The sequence below is a fragment of the Convolutriloba macropyga genome, chromosome 4 (assembly GCF_964194025.1).
Source record: "Convolutriloba macropyga chromosome 4, txConMacr16.3, whole genome shotgun sequence".
NCBI classification, from domain to species: Eukaryota; Metazoa; Xenacoelomorpha; order Acoela; family Convolutidae; genus Convolutriloba; species Convolutriloba macropyga.
Window position 1 is genome coordinate 36,381,153 of NC_134471.1, and position 22,609 is coordinate 36,403,761.

The 22,609-nt window shown below is 36.2% G+C and overlaps 1 protein-coding gene across 1 annotated transcript in view; it reads left to right on the forward strand.

Annotated features, from left to right (window-relative positions):
- The window catches only part of LOC142338062 (prostate-specific antigen-like), a 75,267-nt gene that overhangs the window by 16,645 nt on the left and 36,013 nt on the right, over positions 1 to 22,609 (forward strand). Inside the window, exon 3 of the mRNA XM_075387695.1 lies at positions 2,075 to 2,162. Within this exon, the coding sequence (XP_075243810.1) occupies positions 2,075 to 2,162 (88 nt within the window). The remainder of the gene's footprint in view (positions 1 to 2,074; positions 2,163 to 22,609) is intronic.

The window sequence follows — 22,609 nt, forward strand, 5'->3', positions numbered from 1 at the left end:
GATTCTTGCAACTTCACCAGGAAGCTCATTAAAGCCCAGGCTTAGACCGCGGATAAAACCCAGGCTGAGGCCGCGTTTATATTGGTACTGACCAATATATACAAACACACAAAGGCCCAGGTCTAAACCTTAACTTGAAATGCTCGACCGCAAAGTGGTACGAAAAGACCATGTTCGATTCAAATATTCCATGAAAAGAATTTGGCTCGACTTTAGATCTAATCTCGACTTTAGCTTGACCTAAATTTTTGCTTGTTTCATTTGATTGTGGTTACTAAGAGTGATAATTTTCGAGTGAAAATTTAAAATTCTAGAATAATTCGTAACATGCAACGATTTTCGAATTTATTTTCGGCCACTTTCCCGACGTGCTATCACTTGTCGAGCAAACCGATTCAGAACGGTCAAAATAATGTGGAAAATCAACGTTTTTGATCGGTTTTGAGCATTTTTGACGGGTAATTGTCGAAAATGATCATTTTTGATCGTTTTGGATCGTTTTGATCGGTCAATTTAGGAAATGCTTTTTTTGATCGTTCTTTTAGGATGCTACCGTTTTTGAATTTTTTTAGGAGACTATCGTTTTTGATGATTCGTTTAGGAAACTACCGTCTTTGCACTTCTTTGCGCCTAAGCAAGCTCCGCGTTCAAAATCAGCAATGTGGAGTATGCATACGCCTGAAAAATTTTTCAAAAACAAGAAGAAAGAATAGCCGTGAATAAGTTGAGGGCTAATAAAAGAAACTCACCGCTATGAATCACAAATCTAACAAAAAATCTACATTAACTTTACCAAATATCTTCGAAGAAGTAAATTATGTGTAGAAATATGCAAAATATCGGTACAGGTTATTTTTTATCGTATCAAGGAGTTGTTCACATCCGGTGTCAAGAAATAGTGACAAAACCTACCCAAGAAACGTCATTTTTGCCGTTTTTTGTCGATATAGTCGGCTTTTATGTAAGAATTGTCCATTGTCGTCATTTTGTCGGTATCGCCGACAGTTTATGTGAGAAGTACTGATTATCGATTTTGTTGATATTTTATGTAGGGAGTTTCAAATATTATCTTTTTGATCGGTTTCATTGGTAGTTTTTGCTTTTCCCTGGGTTGTACCAACCCTATGCAATGTAAACAATGTCAAACTCCTGTGGAATAAAAAAAATGCGATAAAAATTGCGATTTGGTAAAAACGTTTTCTTTTGGATTCTTCTTTTTTGGGCGACATGCTATTGAAATGAGATATTTCATCTGTATTTTTGGTGTTTACCTGGGTTTTACCAACTTTATGGAGTTTGATTCATATCAAAGATCCGTTTGAATGAAAAATGAAATAAAAGTTTCGATTAGGTAAAGTCTCCTCTGGGAATTCTTTTTTTTTTAATCGAGATGCTGTCTGAATGAGATTTTTTTGTACTTTTGCACTTCCCTGGATTGTTCCAATTCTCTCTCTCTCTCTCCCTCTCTCTCTCTCTCTCTCTCTCGCTTTCATGTGTTTTTCTGCGTGATTGTGTTTGTTTATTTAGAGATAGAGTTTGGGCCTGGTTTATGCCTAGTGCTCTGCTCAAATCTCCTATAAATGTTTGTTTTCAACTCTGCTGTAGCCGATTCCTAGCTCGATTGAAAAAAAGAGGAGGAAAACGCACCCAGAACTTACAGGAAGATTTCAAAATATCGATTTTTCAAATTTAAAAGAGAAAATTTTTCGACAGTACATTATAGCTATTTCATCAGTTTTCTTGCTCAACTTGTAAAAAGACTGCGATGGACTTGATTCAACTTATGAACAGACTCCGGATTGACCCAGGAAAAGACTACGCTCGATTTTATTTGGTTATGAAAAAAATTAGCTGGATCCATTAAAAAACTTTACCTAAACTTTAACCAAGCGCTGGACTGTGTATTTATAGTCAATAAAGACCAATTCCTTCACTAGACTTTTAAAGTCTTTTCATAAGTCGAGGTCTAAACTGGGGGGTGTCTTGCTTTCAGAAGTCTGGCCTGGGTAGGAAATATTTATCATTTCAGAAAACATGTGGAGATGCTGATTTGCTCATATTTTTTTCTTTTCAGCATCGCTGTTGTTTGCTGAGACTGCCGGAATACCCTCACATAGACAGAGACGCTACTTTAAAGTCAAGAACGTCTTCTTCCTTAATGGGTAAACAAATAGTTTTGTTTGAACAGTGTTTACTTAGGCCCCGAAATCCCGGGTCGAGGTTGTCGCCGACAATTATGTAAGAAATGCGCTGACAGCGCTTGAAAAAGTATTTTTCGCATGATAAATCTTACGCAGTTAATGGCTTAATGTGTTAATTTTTAAACACATTTCTCACAAAATTCTGCAATTGTCAACACATTAAGCGAATATTTATGTAATTCAGCAGGTAAATATTTTTTTCAGCGACTATCAAAGCATTTCTTACATAATGCTCAGTATTTTCAGCCCTTGTCTTACACAATTTCAACAGCTATCTTACGCATTTTCAACGCTTTGCACGCACAATTTGAAAAACTGCCAATTTGGAATTTTTGTTTTTTTTCTGCTCCTGTACATACAGAAGCAGCAAGGGAGCAAGAATAAAGAGCATTGTACTAGAGCAGTCCAACTTAAAAAAAAACAGATGGAAAATTGCCAAAAGACGCAAGAGTTTGTTCAACTCTTAAGATAAAGCAGTGTAATCGCAGCAGTAGTATATTGTCACAAAACTTGATTGAACGAAACCAGGTAGTTTAAGAATAATAGTCTTCTTTCCACTCGACCTGATGAAAAATGTTACGCATTTCAGTTGTTCTCTTCCAAAAATGTGATTTATCATTTAGAAAAACGACGCTGACTTTTTATTGGTGGCCCTTCAGAATTGCAAAAGAAGAAGGAGCGTACATTCTGACTACGTTATATATTTAGTAAGTAACAAACTTGCACCTGAAACTTTTATATAAAGACTGTTCTGCAAGTTCTGAAAATCTCAATTTTCTAAATTGCTGAAGTTATGTAAGAATTTTGCTGAAATTCTGAGGTGTTGAAATTATATGAGAAATGCGCTAAAGATTGTGCTAAAATTTTATAAGAAATGTGTTGACAAGTGCTGAAAACATTTTTCTCTAGCACATTCATTGCCTAAAACTAAACTATCAACATTTTCAGCATATTCCTTACATAATTTCAGAACATTCACTGCTTTTCTTACAAAAATTTTCCGCTTTGGACCCGGGCTCACATATGAACCTGGGCGCTGAAAAAATGGAAAAATTAGTCAAATCTTGTTAATGTGAAGAACAATTACCAAAAATTTTGGTCATAATTTGAAGTATATTATGTTCTCAAACTTCACAGAGCTGATCCTCTTTCTCCAAAGCAAAACTTGATACGTTATCTTTTATCTGAACCTCTTGAACAGAATAGTTTAAAGGACGAAAATTAACGCAAAGCAACAACTCCCTTCTACAGCAAGAAACATCATACCAACAAAACCATAGCATTCATGTATTCAGCCTAAAAATCGTTTTAAATATTGATACGCATATAGAGAAAAACCCGCGAACATCTTTAAAACGAACCCCTTTGGACGCAATGATATGAAATTGATGAAGATGATTTTAAACTCTTCTTTTAGTCAATGAGAAGAAGCCTATAGAACTAATTGAGTGATTTTGACCTCTTCTTATTTTCCCATCTTACTCAGTGAATTTTATACATACAAATTTCGATTGCCGTTGTGCTCAAAAAAAGAAATAACTCCGAATCGCGCCAGTGAAGTTTACGCCATTGAGAGCATCTATTCAGAAGATTTACTGTTGTTTAATCAGAGTCGAAGATTCAAATAGCAATCAGGTGAGGCGGCGTTACAAATCGTCCAAACCTTCAGAAAGTTAACTGGAAAAGTTCTCATTCTGAAAATATCACTTTTTTATACTCAATTATTTTCTGACAAGTCAAATGAGTAGCGAATGCGTCTTACTTGAACTCGCGAAAGCAATTGCGCCGCGTCTGCCTATTTACTTGTTATTATTTGATTTCTCAGTTACGAAGTCGGTATTCGCGATGCGAATGGCTCAACTTAAGTTGAACTATCTAAATTGAAGAGCGATTGATTAACGCTAAATTACAACTGAGTTGTACCAGCGCAAATGTGAGGAATGAAACAGGATTAAGGTAAAATGAAGATCAAAAGGAAGTTATTTTAGATCACAAGTTAATCACACTTAAAATTTGTTTACATGCATGAATAGACAGCTTCCTGTCTGGAACCTGAACAGAAATCAAGATTAACTAAAATAAGCATGAAAACTGAAAAAAAGCACATGATGAACTAAATGGAAGCATCTGCCCTTGAAATGAGATCATAAAATGAAATTAAACTAAAATACGGTAATGGATATTCTGAGGTTAACATCCATTCCGTATGACACACTTTTCAGAAAATGATATCCAAAAAATCACCTCTCGAAACTAGAGCTACTAGCGTAGCAGTATTAGCCTTCCACAGAAATCGAGGATTGAGCGACACAGGGGTGCAAACTCAATTTGACAGAAAAATGCAAGCCATACTTCAAGCCGCCGAAGAAACTAGGTATGAGCAAATAAAGCGACCTTTCTTGAAGTCAATGTCGGACCTGTTTAGATCAAATTTAATATTTCAACCAGCAGCAACACTTGTGAATAGCTTTGTACCACAGCTACTAGGCAGATAACAATATGACCTATAAGCAGAAGAATTAGCAGCCTGAGAATGGAGTGATTTAGAAATAAATATAGTAAAACTTTAGATTAGAGATGAAGTTGGTGACGCAATGTTCAAGAGTTTCATTAATGCACTACCTAGCATGAACTAGACTCATGATTGATTGGAGAAAACCCAGTAAGCATTTATAGAGCGCATCACAGCAGCTTATATGCATACAAAGGCTCAAACCACAGCATTTAAAGTTATTGCCTATGCTCCCAAACCAAAATTTTAATAGATAGCAGCAGTTCCCGCCAGCATTTTTAGCCCAGAATTTTCGACACGACGAACAACTTTCAAAAAATTTTTACCTTACCGAAGAAGTTACCTTACGGGACGCGTCAGTCAGCTGAACCAGTCTCAAATCCGGATGCCAACTAACCCGTAAGTTTTGCTAAAAATGTGTATACCAAAACAACCGTTCACTCCAATCATCATAACAAGGAAGAAATTATGATAAGGTAACCTCATTTCTTTTCCAATCCCTAGTCCAAACACAAGGTCAAGTTCGGAAAAATTTGTAAATTGATTTACAGACTTTGTAAAATAATATATTATATTTGCAAATATTTGCAAACAGGTTTTGCAATTTTGACATTAATTCGCAAATTTTTGCAAATTCTCACATTATTTTGCAAACAGTTTCATAATTTTGACATTAATTTGCATCTCTCACATTAATTTGCAAACTTTTTTACAAACTTCACCTCTGTCTTTTCATTTGAAAATTGGTCCAAAAAATCTTTAAAAAACGTCCTAAATCTAGGCTTAAGGCCTCTTCACTCTTCGAAAAAAATGAAAGCGTCGCAAAATATGAATGTAAACATATTTTGTGCATCGAAAAAATTTTAGAGAAAACAATAATAATAATAATATTAGCCAGCATCACCAAAATAATCAAGAAATAATCACAAAAAAAATCATCAAGAAAGCAGTCCGGTCCTTCCTTTCTTCCTTCATTTTTTTTGTTATTTGAAACTCTTCGTAAATTTTCAACTTTTTCTTTAAATTCTTGTCGAAGTCGTGGCCGTTGTCGAAAGTTGGAACCTCGCTGCTGACATCTGAAGGTGTCCTCGTCGAACATGCATCTAGTCGAATTGGCTGTAACGGCCTGCACGCCAATTTTTTGAACTGCCAACCACTGATACAAAAACAAATGACTAAAGACAACATTAAAAGGAACACCCATATAAGCAATTCAAGTGATCTGTTCAAAATGGACCAAAATATGATGTAACCACTTATTTGTTATGCCAAAATTAAATTCGACAAAAGAACAATTCATAAAGCTGTACTTAACATGAGTCTGCAGAGATTTAGGAAGCCAAAAAGTGCTTCAAGCAATCACTTAGAAGGAAAAACACGAAAAAAATGAATACACCGGGTGGCACTGCAGTCAAAGTGCCCAGAGAGCAGCTGTAAGCAAAGATAAACCAGCATAAAAAACTACACAGAGAGAGATTTTGGAAAAGCTTCCAGTTTTGTATAACAGTCATCAGTGGCAGCTCCCCGTACCTTGGTCACAGTGAGTTTCAGTGCTGTACCCTTGACTTTCAATAGTAACCATTACTGAAACAGCCAAATAGAAGTGTAAATACTTCTGCCAGTCTGCCCAAAGTCGATTAAGAAACATCCCAGAATGTCCTCCTTCTTCGCAGCCTAATTTACATTATTGGACAAAACTGCACAGAATGTTTCACATCAGACTGTACATACAAAGACCTGATAGACTGTACATAGCAAATTTCGAAAACTTCGAATAACTCGATGTCATGCATGAATATTTTAAAGTGGCGATACCCTCACGAGCTATTCTATAGCTATTTCTACTAACTACACCACAACTACACCACTACACCAAACTACACCACAACTAACTCGCACATCGACCTCCACCGACCTCCACCGACCTCAGCCACCGAATTCCGCCACCGACCTCCACCGACCTCCGACGACCTCCGCCGTTTCCACCTGAAAGATGTGAATGCACCAATGTATATATTTAAGTAGTTGAAGCTTCGGGCTTTTGCCCGTGGGGTGTTAATCCCAGTGTTAATCAGTCTATTTATGTTTATCTTTTTCCAGTGTTTGAATAGTACACTCAATCGTATTCGTATGTTGTGTATTTCAAATCTGATTAAAACTTGCTTTCCTGTTGCCACTGTTTACACCTGTTGATTGAATTTGATTATTGTAAGGATGGAAGTTATCGTTGAACTGCATGAGTCGGTGATTGAATATGAAGATAGGGAACTAGTGTCATTAATTGCGGATACGGAGTCAAAAACTTGCCACGGAATTTTGACGTTGAGGAAGATCGATGATGAAAGGAAATATCGTAAAAGACGGTCGCCGAGTTATGAGAAGGTTGTGGTCAGTGAAAGGAAAGAAAAACGTTTTCAGTGCGCGCATTGTGACTACGTGTCACGTGCGGAATACATAACTGCTAAACATGTCTGTCGCCAGAATCCATCAATATAATATCAAACATGTTTACTGTGACCGTCGGATAAATAATTTCCCGTCGCATCGCTCTCTTACTTTGTGCTTTAACTTATTTGACCTGTGTTTGTTATTCTTAACAAATCAACGATTAAGCAACAGTTCCTTTCTTTGCTTTTGTATTTTTCAGGTCTACGTTAATGTCTTGATCCTTTTCCTTGTTATTCTGTATCATCTTCAATATGGAAAAGGTGAGCAACGTTTTGTGAAGACAGGGAAACGTCGGCTTCATCTTTGGCGGGTCTGCAGTGATTATATTGGGAATATTCTAAAGTTTATCCGCCACCGACCTCCGACGATCTCCACCGACCGCCGCCACCAACCTCAGTCATCCACCTCCTCCACCAACCTGCACCAACCTCTGTGATGAGTGGGAATATTCTGAAGTGCATTTCGTTACTTGAAGCAGATACATTTCGAAAACTTAGAACTTCGAAAACATTTACAGAACTTCGAAAACAATTATAGAACTTCAATAACAGTTGGTGAAGTCCATTTTGATGCATTTATTTTCCATTTCATGTGTGTCATTGAGCATAATTCAATTTCGATCTTGTTCGTTTTGTTTCTATTAAGTGCAAACAAATGCAGTAGTGAACGTTTCTATATTAAGTGCAAACAAATGCAGTAGTGAAAATTTAATTGTGTCTTGAGACGGCAAAAAAAGCGGGTAAATTGATACAAGCCTTTATGCGCAGATAATTGTCAGCCGGCAATTAATGCTACACAGGCAAACGGAAGAATAAACTTAGTCATGCCCAGACAGATAACAGAGGCTGAAAACTTTGATGCGCAGAAACAAGTCAGTTTAATGACTCATTGACCTTCAAAAACCAGACTGTAAATTTAAAAGTGGGACATGAACAGAGTAATGGGCCGGGCAAAATCCAGTATGTTTTTTGCTCTGAATCAGCAATGAATTGCACTGCTAGAGTGGTCTGCGTCTTTCTTCAACAAGCATGATAAATTCTTTAGCCTAAAAAAAGCTATATATCGATTCAAATTTTCAAACAAACAATACAGACTAAAAACCATTCTCTTCTTAAAAAGCAAGCTCATCCATAATATCATCAGCTCACGAACAAAAATTAAGTATTTTCTCTGAAAAAAAAACATTCGAAAAAGACAGCAAACGTTGCTCTTACTTCGTCGGTGAGCAAGATAGGTAAAAATGGTTTTTATGCGTTGGAGCATCCAAAAACAATTGCTGTAAAATCAGAGAAAGAGTTTTCTTACGTTCTCTTAGCGAGCCAGTTTATGCATATTAACCAACAGTCAATAACGTTAGCAAATTGAAAGAAAGCGACAACATTTTTACTGGCATTAATCAGGTGATTATATATTTCGCGCAACACGATTTTAGACAACAGTATTGCAAAACTCCTTGGTTACTGAATGCTTAATGATGAGTGCAAAAAATACATGGACAATGCATAATCTACAGGATGCCTGAGAGCTCGTGGGGTATGAAAAAAGAAAGCAGCTTCAGAAATGTAATTCTCCAATAATTAAGACCTGTGCTTCGCAAAAATTTTAAATTCAGACAAGATCTTTTCTGTCACTAAATGATTCCGGTAACTGGAATTGGTCAAATAAGCCAACCCTATCAATCATTTGATCATATCATTGCATAAAAGGAGGTTCTCCCAATTTTGCATCCGAAATTGAGGCCAATAGTGACTTGTTTCAATTGCGAAGATTTGAAGATGTCAATAAACTGGACAAACTCAATAAAAGCGGTTCAGTTAAAATTGCAACCGAATTATTTAAAATGCAACTCACATTTCCCTCTCTCTCTCCTTTGAAAAAATCTCGCGTCCGAATTAATTTTTCCTACGACTCACATTCTCTTTCGAAAATGCGTTTGGTGATGGATATTCATTGTAACCCTAATTACCTCCAACAAATAACACTTAGTTTATGATATTTTGGGATGGAACATTTTCCCTCAAACCGGTAGATTCAGTCGCGAATGAAGAATTTGCGGAAATAATCTTTTGAACATAAGATGAAACAATTAATGACTTTCATTAGAGGATCCAATCTTCAGTACAATGTGAGAACCTGATTATTGAAAACTCTGGACTGGACTCAACTCCTCAAGAATTGAGTACGCAGCTCCCAATATGCCTAACAAAACAAAATAATTATAGTTGAGTTATCAGCAACAAATTAACCAACTTATCCACCCGTCAAACAAATTCAACCAGCAGTCTCTATATGCTCAAACCTAGCAAATCACAATTTCTTCAAATCAATACCGAATTTCTAAAGACATGAACAACCATTATATCGAAATTGGAAAAAGCGTGACAAAAACTTAATATGATTCCCTGTTGATGTTTCCTTATCGTCATGATTAAATTTGTGCTTGCATTAAGAAATTTACCTTAGGTTGAATTTTATCCAATTCCGTGGTCCTTTAAAGAGCCCAGCTCCAAAATGGACATTAAACCACTCGGTCTTTTTGTTCCGACCCCACTTGTGGGGGGAGGAACTATATACTCAAATGGGTTTTTTTTTGTTCAGTCAGTTTTGGCCGATCGATATATTCATCGCAGAGAAATGTGAGTGCTATCATTAAAAAGCTGGTCCAGCGTAGAATTCAAAAATAAAAAGATTTTTTTGATTTTCGTTTCTCTTTTCGAGGAGTTATTGAGGCTTGAAATTTTGTGTGAACACGGGATGTTTGTTCATTTTCAGTGTGATTTTTCTTCAAATTAAGATATTTTCTATAAAATAGTATTTCAAACTTAAATTTCTTGCCAAAAAATGATGAAATGAACCAATTACGTGTTCCTAATAGACTAAAGGGGATAAAAAAGACTAGTTCGGGTCTCATAGGGAGCTTCAATATCAAAAAAAATCGAAATCTGTTTGAGAGCTTTTTTTATAAAACTTTTCTACTTTTTTTCGCTTTTTAAGTCACCTAGAGACAAGTCACTTTTCATATCGAGGTACCGTTAATGACAAACCTCCTTTACAGTCAAATGCAGCCCAATGAACAAAAGAAATCGTTTTCAAGGAACCACTCAATTTTTTTTCAATTCGACCCTGAGTTCACGTAATTTTAAATGAAATTTTGTATTTCTTTTTCAGGTTTTACTAATTTTTTGGAGTCTTAGGGCATGGACTCATTGGCTAACAGTGCAATATGTTCCGTAATGAGATTTGTGGAACCTAGCACTTGTATGAGAAATAGTGACACAGAAACGATATCCGGTTATGAAGCTATATTTATGTTTGTACAAAGTCAAATGAAATTAGAAATTCGAAAAATATGAAAAGAGTAGAGTGTCTTTTTCCTATTAACTTGTTTGCTCATAAAAATTTTACACATTTTCTGAACTAGTAACTTAAACTAATATTTCAAAAACACCTCAATTGTTTCCGGTTTGATTATATACCTCCACCATAACAAGGTCTTAAACCTCTGAACTTCGAAATTTTTCGTCTGTTCATAGAATTAATGAATTCAGTTAAAACTCAAGAAAATTGTCACTCATCCTTTTTTGACTGTTAGTGAGCTAAGTCGTAATATTAATGTCACATGACTGTATTTAGGGGTACATTTAATTGATTTTGGAAGACGGAATTGTAGTTTTGATTTAGAACGTGAAGTTTATATGTTACTTCCCTTAGGTTTCCAGAATATCGCCAATAGTTGCAAAATATTGATTCATTTTACATATTTGGACATGTCAGAGACTAATATTTTGATGTTACGTAGACTACAAGAAGAATTTTTTAGATTTCTGAGGATTTAAGTGTAGCGTACGCATTTCATAAAAATGAAAACGGCATAAAAATTGTCTTTTTCTTTTCTTTTTTCGGAAAAATGTTTTGTCTTGCACTTAAAGCTTATGCAGGAAATCTAGAAAAACATTTAGATGAATGTGTAAAATTCTGCTTTTTTGAGATGTAACATAAAGGCACCAACTTGCCGCTCTTGGATCAGCTAGCATACGATACCAATGGTTGCAAGAAGACAATAAAATATTCAAATTTCTTGAATCATTTTGCCATAAAAATCGATTCCTTTTTGTTGAGCCCTTCAGAAATGCCTATTGAGAAAACTAAGTCTGCTAATTCACGCAGGGGTAGAAGTTGCCTAATTAAATTTTTCAGCTAACCTCTTTTTACATATATTTTTTTTGTTCCGACTCCACTTGTGGGTGGGAGGAACTATATACTAAAATGGGTTTTTTTTGTTCCGTGAATTTTGGCCGATCGATATACTCATCGCAGAGAAATTTGAGTGGTATCATTAAAAAGCTGGTCCAGCGTAGAAATCAAACTTAAAAAGATTTTTTTGATTTTAATTTTTTTTTCGAGGAGTTATCGAGGATTGAAGTTTTGTGTGAACACGGGATGTTTGTTCATTTTTAGTGTGATTTTTCTTCAAAATAAGATATTTTCTATAAAAGAGTATTTCAAACTTAAATTTCTTGCCAAAAAATGAACCAATTACGTGTTCCCAATAGACTAAAGGGGATAAAAAGACTAGTTTTGGTCTCATAGGGAGCTTCAATATCGAAAAAATTCGAAATCTATTTGAGAGCTCTTTTTTTAGAAACTTTTCTACTTTTTTGCTTTTTTAAGTCACCTAGAGACATGTCACGTTTCATATCGAGGTCTCGTTAATGACAATCTTCTTTTACAGTCCAATTAAGCTCAAGGAACGAAAAAAAACGTTTTCAGGGAATTGCTCGTGTTTTTTTTTAATTTCGACTCTGAGTTTTAGTAATTTTAAATGAAATTTTGAATTTTTTTCTTAAGATTTTACTAATTTTTTGGAGTCTGATGGCATGGACATTTTGAATAATGGTGCAATGTATTCCATAATGAGATTTAAGTGAACATATTTAGTGCTTTGAGTGGGCAGCTAATGGCTGTTATTACTTTAAAAATAATTTTTCGAAAATTTTTTTGAACATTAACCAATCATAAACTTATTAAGTCAGTCTCTGCGATGACAGCCCCCTCATCTGTACTACTGTAACCAAATTTGGTTTAGCCTGCGGTTTTATCTTCCAACTTTTAATAGTATGACTTCAATGACACAAGTTTTCAAAATGATTCAAAAATTTTTTTGGATATTTCCGTATTATTGGTTACTTTTGAAATCTTATCACATTATCCTATAGACAGCTCCTATTGGCTTCAAGAAAACGTTCATTGGATCATAGATAAGTTTTTCAGAGAAAACCTCATGGTTTCAAATGGCTTCGACCTTTTCTTCTCGCACTTCTCTACTGAATTTTTGGTTTTTTCCTGAGTTTCTTGTTGTTTTTATAGCCATAAGACTTGTTGTGATGTCTTATTGATCACCTATGCATGAAAAACATCCCTATACTCCTATTGAAGCATAGTTGAGCGCATTTATTGACTTCCGTTTAAATTTATTGAATTTAATGGCTGTTAAGAATTTAAAAAATAATTTTTTAAAAACTTTTCTTGAACATTAACCAATCTTAAATTTTTCGTGAACTGCTAGTCAATCTCAGTATTGACAGAACTCATTTGCTTTCTACTGAAAACTAAAATGAATTTCGTGGGTGGTTTTATCATCTAACTATTGATTATATGACTTCAATAACACAAGAAATCAAAATTTAAAAAAAAACATTTGTTTATTTTTGTATTATTGGTTACTTTTGAACTCTTATCACGTTATCCAAATAATATACACATTATCCAAAATTTATTCCAATGATCTTGGCTAATTAAAGACAATCAGTGGATCACAGCTAAAGTTTTCAGAAAAAAGCTAATGGTTTACACGGCTTCGAAATTTTCTTGTCGCACTTTTCTACTGAATTTTAGATTTGCATGTGTTATAATCTTACGACTTATTGGGATCTCTCAAAAATTATCTATGCATGACAAACATTTTTTTTGGCCATCATGTTATTTCTGAGCGTAGTTATTGACCTCCGTTAAAAGCTTTGAGTTTAATGGCTGTTAAGACTTTTAAAAAATTTTCGAAAAACTTTTTGAACATTAACCGATCCTAAATTTTTTTCGTTGACTGTTAGTCAGTCTTAGTACTAAAGGAACCCTTTTTTAATGCAGCCAAAATTGTTCTGTTTAGCGGTTTTATCTTCTACGTTTTAGTTTTAAAACTTCAATGCCACTAGTTTTCAGTTTTTTATAAAATTTTCGGTTTTTTTGGATCCTATTGAAATCTTATCACATTATCCTAATCCTGATCATTCCCATTGGTTTAGTGAAGATGTTCAACGGATCATATATAAAATTTTCAGAGAAGAATTTATGATTTAAATTTCTTCAACACTTTCTTCTGGCACTCTTCTACTCAATTTTTGGTTGTTGACTGCCTTTGTTGTTGTTTTCACCTTCAAAAACTTGTTGTAAGGTAGTATTGACCAAATATGAATAGCCATTAAACTTGTTGTCCCATGGAGGCATAATTTAGCGTATTTAAAGGATTCCGTTGAAAGCTAATGAAATTGATGTCGTTTATACTTTGAGTTTTCTCAAAAGTTTCTTGTTCATGTATTTGTTCATATTTGATTTTCTGAAACTATATTGATAAAAAAGAGGAATTTCATTGCTGTTAAAAAAAATTGAACATAGAAAACATGTCAGTGAAAAGTTCTTTCCTAATGCCATCGACACTTTTCTCGCTCAATTTTTTTCTTGAAACTGCTGTTTTTGCCTGTTTTTGTTCTTTAGGTAGCCATGAATTGCTGACAAGTCTCCTAAGCTTTTAATGGAGGATTGAAATGAAGATGTTACCCGAATCAGTTAGTCAGTTTATAGCCTTTACTCTTAAAGTTAATGATACACATTTTCAAATATTTTCCAAACTTTTCAGTTTTTGTTGTTCTTTTCGTCAAAGTGTAACTTAATTTCATCAATGAGAGATCACATCCAATTTCTTGTACTCCAAAAAAAACATATCTACTGATATTATTTGTCACCTATGCTTTATTTGTTGGACAATTAGCGTTTTTATAAACGTTTTTTGAGTGGTCATTTTTTGCGCTTTTTGTCTTCTTTCAGAACAATCGCGTAGTAACCGATCCCAATGGTTTACAAATGTAGCCCAAACAAACTTATCCAATTTCTCAGTATAATTCCTGCAGGTAATTAGTAGAAATAAGAACTGATTTTAAAATACATAATATTCAGATAATAGCTAATGATTTTAATGTTAGCAATAGTTTGTGTTTTCTCAAATCGTTTCTAATTTTTTAGGTTTTTCTTTAGTTCGTTTCTGAGGCTTAAACTACCCAAAGACAAGGCTGTTTGATTTTTTAGTAACTTTTTAGTAATTTTTCATGGAATAAAAATCATGGATATCATGGATTAGTTAAAAACTAATAATTTCTCAGATTATTGGTGTAAGAAATGTTGATTAATTTCTAAGTTTCGCCTCACTGTTCGTTCTTTTTGTCGACATGTTACCCAGTCTCATTAAGAAAACTTTCCATCTGCTTCATAGCTCGAAAAAATTAAACGTGTGTAGTTAAGGTTTTACCTGACCGCACTTTGACGTTGTTACTAAGTGCTTTTAAATTTAGATTTTCAGTTTTTGCCGTGAAATTTTTCCTTGTGCTAATTTTGTTTTTTGGTTTTTTTGTCTCTTAGTCTCCTTAATGTCAAATCACGTTTGGGCTGTAATGAGGCATGGCATTATGTAATTCAATTAGTAGATAAGTTGTGTAACGATTGCTTTAAACTCAAACATCTATTTTTGTTATCTCCTCATTTGGTTGACAATTTAGTCAAAAATGTAGATGAGCTCGGGTCGGAACATCATGTGCGAACGCACAATAACAAGCCGCCTTGTTTATTTCAAAAATTAAAAACTCAATTGATATGACGAAAATCTATAAATAAGCAATGTTTTACTTCAACAGAGTTAAAAATCACGTCAATAGAATCGTAGCATTTACATACCAAGCCCCCAAGATACATAACACTTAAAAAGAGGTTTTTGCAATTTCTTGAAATACGGTATTCACACTGATAAGAATGCTTGATGCCACTCCTTTGTTTTACGAAGCTCGCTCCTTTTTGTATTCTATAGCTCAGGCTGTTGTTGAACCCACCAGATTAATCAAAATTATATTTATCAATTGAATCCAGCTAGCCACTCGCAAAATTTAGTCTAATCTGCTCTCATGTTTTGTCAATAATGTGAGAAAAATGTTTCATAAAAAATTCAAATTCTTCTTCTTGATTGACCATTTGTGCTTTTTCCAGTCCAAGCAAGTGAAGAAATGAACAGAGTTCATAGACTTGAGAGATCAATTTTAATTTAATGGATTATAACTTTATGAGCCAACAAATAAAACAGCAGATTTTTTCAAATACATTTGCAATTACCATCACACAAAACAGAAACCAAATCTTTATAAAGGCTAAATATGGTCTAATCTTGACTTCAATACGTTTAAATAACGCTTTGTTTTTCAAATCATTAAACTTTGAGCCTTAAGGAAACCGTTGATTAGAATTGTGTAATTTGACCTCCCGTACCTAGGTCGCAGTGAGTTTCAGCGCTGTACCATTGACTTTCAATTGTAACCAGTACTGTACCAGACAAATAGCAGTGTAAATAAATTTGCCAGTCTGCCCAGAGTCGATTAAGAAAAATCCCAGTCTGTTTTTTTTCTTCGCAGCATCATTTACATTATTGGTTAACACTGCACAGAATGTCTCAGTTCAGACTGTACAGACGAAGAACTAACAGACTGTACATAGCAAATTTTGAAAATTTCGAATGACTGATATCATGCATGAAATTTTCAACGTGTCGATACCCGGAGCTGCATTCTAGCTTAACTTGTACATACTACACTACAATTAACTGACACATCGACTTCCACCGACTTCCGCCGACCTCCGCCGACTTCCGACATCCGCCGACTTCCACCGACCTCCGCCGACTTCCACCGACTTCCGACCTCCGCCGACTTCCACCGACCTCCACCGACCTCCGCCGACTTCCGACCTCCGCCGACCTCCGCCGACTTCCACCGACTTCCGCCGACCTCCGCCGACTTCCACCGACCTCCGCCGACTTCCGACCTCCGCCGACTTCCACCGACCTCCGCCGACTTCCACCGACCTCCGCCGACTTCCGCCGACCTCCGCCGACTTCCACCGACCTCCGCCGACTTCCGACCTCCGCCGACTTCCACCGACCTCCGCCGTTTCTACCTGATTGATGTGAATGCAACAGTGTATTTTATGTGAACCTTCATATGTGTATTTCAGATTTGATTGAGACTTGTATTTGTTCTTTGTGTTCGTTGAACTTGACTTTGATTGAATTAATTGGATTGTAGAAGATGGAACAGGTTATCATAAACGTTGAATTACACGAGACTATTTTGATATGCAGACGGGAAGTGATGTTTATAGTAGCGGACCCAGAGGAGAAGACGTGTCATGGAATTATTACTGTGAGAAAAGTGGTGGACATCGATAACGAACGAATGGATATGGTGAGGAAGTTGCGAAAAAGAAGGGCACCTGATGTGAGTGTGAGTGTAATCAATGAACGGAAGGGTAGGCGCTTCGAATGCGGGTACTGCGAGTATGAATCACGTGCGCAGTATATCACTGCAAGGCACGTTGCCCGCGTTCACCTGAAAAGCATCCGGCCAACCAAATGTGATTTATGCCCATTCAGAACAATCTATTCTGCCAACTTGAAAAGACATATTCAAAGGGTTCATAATTCTGTTGTTAATGTGAGATTGAGGTGTGAGTCAAAGTCGTCGGAGTCGAGGTCGTCAATGTCGTTGAGGTCAAAGTCGGGATCAAAGTCGGGGTCAACTAGCACAAAGTCAACTGCGAAATCATCATCATCATCTTCAGTTGTTCCCTTGAATTAATTGCGTTTAGTCTTCATTGTTTATAGTTTGTCTGATACTTGTTTTTTACTTCTGTTTTACTTTACGTGGACTTTACTTTCGTTGTTTACTGGATTACTTTCGTTTTAATCGCCATTTACGTGGACTTTACTTTCTTTGGATTACGTGGTTACTTTCGTTACTTTCGATTTAATCGCCATTTACGTGGACTTTGCTTTCTTTGGATTACGTGGTTACTTTTGTTTTAATCGCCATTAATCGTTTAAATCGCGCTCTTAATGATCTCTTATTCTCTCTTCATTTATCTTCTCTTCATTTATCAGGATCGACCATATTTAACAGGGAGGAACTGTTCCATTTAATCATGTTATACACGTTATCAAAATTTAGTGCTCATAACGTACTCCCTTACTCGTGTTAATTATACCATAAGGGGGGGGGGGGAATTATACCATAGGGGGGGGGATGTTGTACACGTGATCAAAATTTAGTGCTCATAACGTACTCCCTCACTCGTGTTAGTTATACCATAAGGGGGGGTAGTTTTGTGGGGGGGGGGTATAACAGGAAACACACCTTAAGCTAACAAAAACAAAGATTTAATTTGAATGATAGAATTGGATATTCAAGTTTAAGTAAAAATGAAACAGTTCCAACAGGGTTCAGAAGCAAAATTAGTCAGTAAATATGCCTCACAGCTGCTAGTCAAACTGGAAAGCCCAAGCTTTCTTTTTTCGAAGATTTCGCCCTTGCCGGAGCTGCTGCAATAATCTCAAAGACAGCTGCTGCTCCCATCGAAAGAGTCAAATTGCTTTTACAGAACCAAGATGAGATATTGGATTTTACAGAACCAAGCTGGAAGCTATTGATTGTGTCTTATCAAGTTATTGATTGTGTCTTATGTGTCTTATGAAGATTGTGTCAATAATCTTCAATTCTTACGTTTCTTTTACCGATTCAAACTTGCGTTCGCGTTGAGATAGTTTGTATGTGTTTAATCAATAAACTGAATCGAATACACACACGTATTGTGGTACTGACGGCTTACATGGTTATAACAACTTCACATGGTTATAACAACCTACATGGTTATAACAACTTCACGATTGAGCCTTGCAGACGACACTTCAACGGAATGGTATTATTGCTGTCCTTCTGACATATATTGACGAAGTAGTTAACGGGTTCTATTAGGTTCCACTGTCCGCTCTGTTTGAAGTTGGTCAGATCCATTCGAGAAGGATGAGCAAATCTGGGATCAGTTGATAGTCTGTACGAGGATTGGGTTGAAAGCCACTGGCCCATAGTTTGATCAATTGAATTAGTCTGGAGAAAATGAGCTGAAAGTCGTTAGCCGGAGCGAGCGATCTCATCGTAGCACAATTATCAATAGAAAGACATTTGCATCTGACGATTGTATGATTGTAGAGGATTCGTGATGATTGTACAGAGGATGATTGTACAGCGGATGATTGCACATTGGATGATTGTACAGAGAATTCGTGATCTCTTGCAGTATTGGCTGGTTTTGACAAATTCAAACAGGTTTACATGGTCTGGAGATCAAAGCTGGAAGCTTAGCTGAACCTTACATGGGCGTTTTTGATTGTGTCTGGCTAATTTTATTGTTGCAACTTATTGCTTACCTTCTGCTTGGGATACAGTGTGACCGTAACTGCAGGACTTTTCTCATACCCCATAGATACAATTAGACGACGAATGATGATGACAACTGGACAAGCTGTCAAGTATAAGGGATCAATTGACTGTGCGATGCAGATTATGAAGAATGAAGGATTCATGTCCATGATGAAGGGAGCCGGAGCTAACATTTTGAGCGAAAGGAGTGGGAACGTCTCGAAGAATCGTCTATGAATGTGCAATGAATGTAATCCCTGTAAATGTGTGCAAGTGTGTTTACTGTAATGGAATGTAGTGTGATGTACTGTAATGGAATGTACTGTAATGTAGTGTGTATAGTATTTCACTGTAATGGAAGCGGACGTACTAGCTAAGCAATACTTGCTTTCCACTGCAAGATATGTTCGACGAAAGCGCGTTCCGCGGAGATTTTTGCGACAGTAATCTTAAAATATTGAATCGTGAAATTGGTTTACCCGGGTTCTCATTTCTTAGTAGTTATACAAAAATCATATATGATGTCATACAACTCATACGCTATTTCTTAGTACGATCTTTGTACGATTACTAGAAAATCATATATGACTTAGTACGATAACAAAGATATCATATATGATACTTGTATGATTATGATATCGGTTCTGGAAAAAACTTCTGATATCACTTTTTTGGGTGATTTAAGCTATCTTGTATTTTATGTATGAAATAGGAAGATAGTGTTTGTTTTAAACATTGAAACAATCACCAAACGTTGTGAAAACCTTTTTCCTCAATGTTAATGCATGATTTTGCCACAAAACAAAGTTTTTTGCTGGTTGAGCATAAAGTTTCCAAAGATCACAAAATTGTTTAAATTTTTGTAATTTGTCTCTCCTCGTTCGGTTATAGTTTCCCGAAGAGCAAACCAAAAACGTTCATTATAGTCTTAAAAGTTTGATACGATGATTTGTAACTCATGTTAACCGGTTGTTAACATAAACACTCTGATTAAAGAAAAATTAAAGATCGAGCAGTGAGCATGTGGTCATTTTCGGAGGTTTGCTGTCGAAAATCGTTAATGACTTCTAAAATATTGAACCAATCAAAACGAGACATGGATCATTAGATCGCGCTTGAAACGGGCTTTAAAACTATATAATTAAGACAGTTTTTGTTGATGTATGCTTCCACTTGTATGATAAGCAGGAAAAAATGCAACCTTCCTTATTATGGACTAAGGTTGCTCACAAAACATTGCAAATTGATCGGCGTTTGTTTTTAAATGATTTCAAGAAAAAATTGTGTTTCCAATTTATGATACGTTTATGATTATCAGGAAATCATACTTTCATATATGACCCTGTACGATAACCAGGAAAATCCAATATAATATCGGCGAGGAATTGAACTGATATCATTTTTATTTTACTTCAGTCGAAATGAGCATCACAATTGGAGTCCTTTAAGCCTCCTTTAAAAAAATTAATGACCTTTGTATGATTACCAGGATATCATACAAATATATGACCTGGTATGGTCACCGGGAATCATATATGACCTTGTATGATTACCGGGATTTTTGTATGACCGGCATCCCGGGTAATTGCTTTGTGGAGACCCTAGGTAGATGAAAGTAAAGCGCACATAGCTCCTTGAAGAAAATATTTGCCTTCTGAGGAGTTTAAGAAACAAAATTCGGCTCTTTTTTGATGACTTTGTAATGGAGAACGAACGAGTCATTTTGTTGAGCGAAATAACATCTGAAAATATGCAAACTAGAGAATGAAATGTTGGTTCAAATCTCACTGAGCGCGAATCTGAATGTAAATCAAAAATTACTTATTGTCAAATTTTCATTGATAGTAGCATAAGAGGGGTACCAGAACCAAAAACAAAAGACGTATGAGATAGAACGGGAGCTGATTGAAATGTCCATTAAATTTCAAGGAAACAAACAATTTAAACTATACTTATTTAGAAAAGATATGGGACTTGTCCTCAATGCGACTGCTTGAAAGGTCGAAAATAAGTGCAAATAGGTGCAAAGTCCAAAAATGAATTTCCATTTTTGAAAACAGTTAATTTCACAGTTATTAATAATAATCATTTATATCTACATATGAAGCAATTGAGGCATCTCATGTCATTATCCAATATTCGATTGCGCAAAATTTCAAAACCAATGGGATCAACGATTATTGTTTTAACTTAAAAAGAAACCAAAAATCCTTTGGAATGTACAAATATCTAAAAATCTGACATTTTCATAGTAGGTAATTTTGGCCGGAAATTTAAAGTAATCAGATAATGTCATTTTTTTTATTTTGATCTGAGCATTGATATTTTCAAATTTGAAGATCGATAAAGCTAAGCTTCGGCTGCAGATTGTGATTTAAAGATCTTAGTTAAATGATTGCAAAAAAACTTGATTTGCGAGATTCGAAATGTACGTCATTGTCATTCATTCATTTGGATTTCTGTTACTTCTACTACAGTGTAATTAACTTCATCTGCTTAACGTTGTGCTCGCATTTTGTTGTGTGTTTTGTAAGTAGTATGGTAATTTTTTTTAATCAACACCTGTTGCGATCATTTCAAAATTGAACACAGTTTTATTGGTTTCCCCTTTCCATTTTTCGAGGACAATTACATTTTCAAAGGTAAATAATATTTCTTCGGATCTGTTCTTCTTTTTGTTCTCATGCGCCCCCCTACCCCCCCCCCCCGCCACACACACACACAAACGCACGCACACACACCCACGCACGCACACACACACACACACGCGCGCGCACACACACAAACGAACACATAAACACACACACACACTTGCACACACACACTCGCCCAAACACACATGCACGCACGCACACACACACACACACACACTTGCACACACACACAACCACACACACGCACACACACACACACACACGCTAACACACACATTGACACACACACACGCACGCGCGCGCGCACACACACAAACACATGCCACACACCACACACACACACGCCACCTACACATCACACACACAAACACACCACCCACACACCATTCACACACACCACCCACACACCATAAACACACCACACACAAACCACACACACACACCACCCACACACCATTCACACACAAATCACACCACCCATACACCATACACACACCACACACAAACCACACACACACACATGCACGCTCACACACACAAACACATGCCACACACCACACGCACCACACACACACACCACCCACATACCACACACAAACCACACACCACCCACATACCATTCTCACACAACACACACCACCCACACACCATACACACACCACACACACACACCACACACACACACCACACACAAACACCACACACACACCATACACTCACCACACACAAACCCCACACACACACCACACAAACACCACACACACATACACATCACACAAGTTTATACACTACAAGGTTATCAAATTGTTTTCATCCTTAGGTGTTGTTTACTTAATAACAGTGGCGATAAACTCGTAGTCTAATGCTGAAGTGTTTTTCTAGTATCGATCGTAACTAAATTTAACTGCTATTATCGTAACAGGTGTTGATTAAATGACTGGTGTTAATTGTTGTTGTAATCTGATTATTCAATCTGATTATTCAATCTTCCGGTAGTCATAATTCAATCTTCCGGTAGTCATTCAGTTTTCTACTTCTCCCAACTCCCCCTGCCCCCCCCCAACCCACTTCCCGAGAGTATTTCAGAAAGACTCTTCTCCCATCCCAAACAAGCCCACCACACCCACCCCCCCCCCCCCCCCTGCAACCAATTCCGTCTTACCACTGCGAAATTAGGCACTAGATAGATGTTGGTGATAAGTTACTGGCACTCTGTATTATCCCGAGTGCACG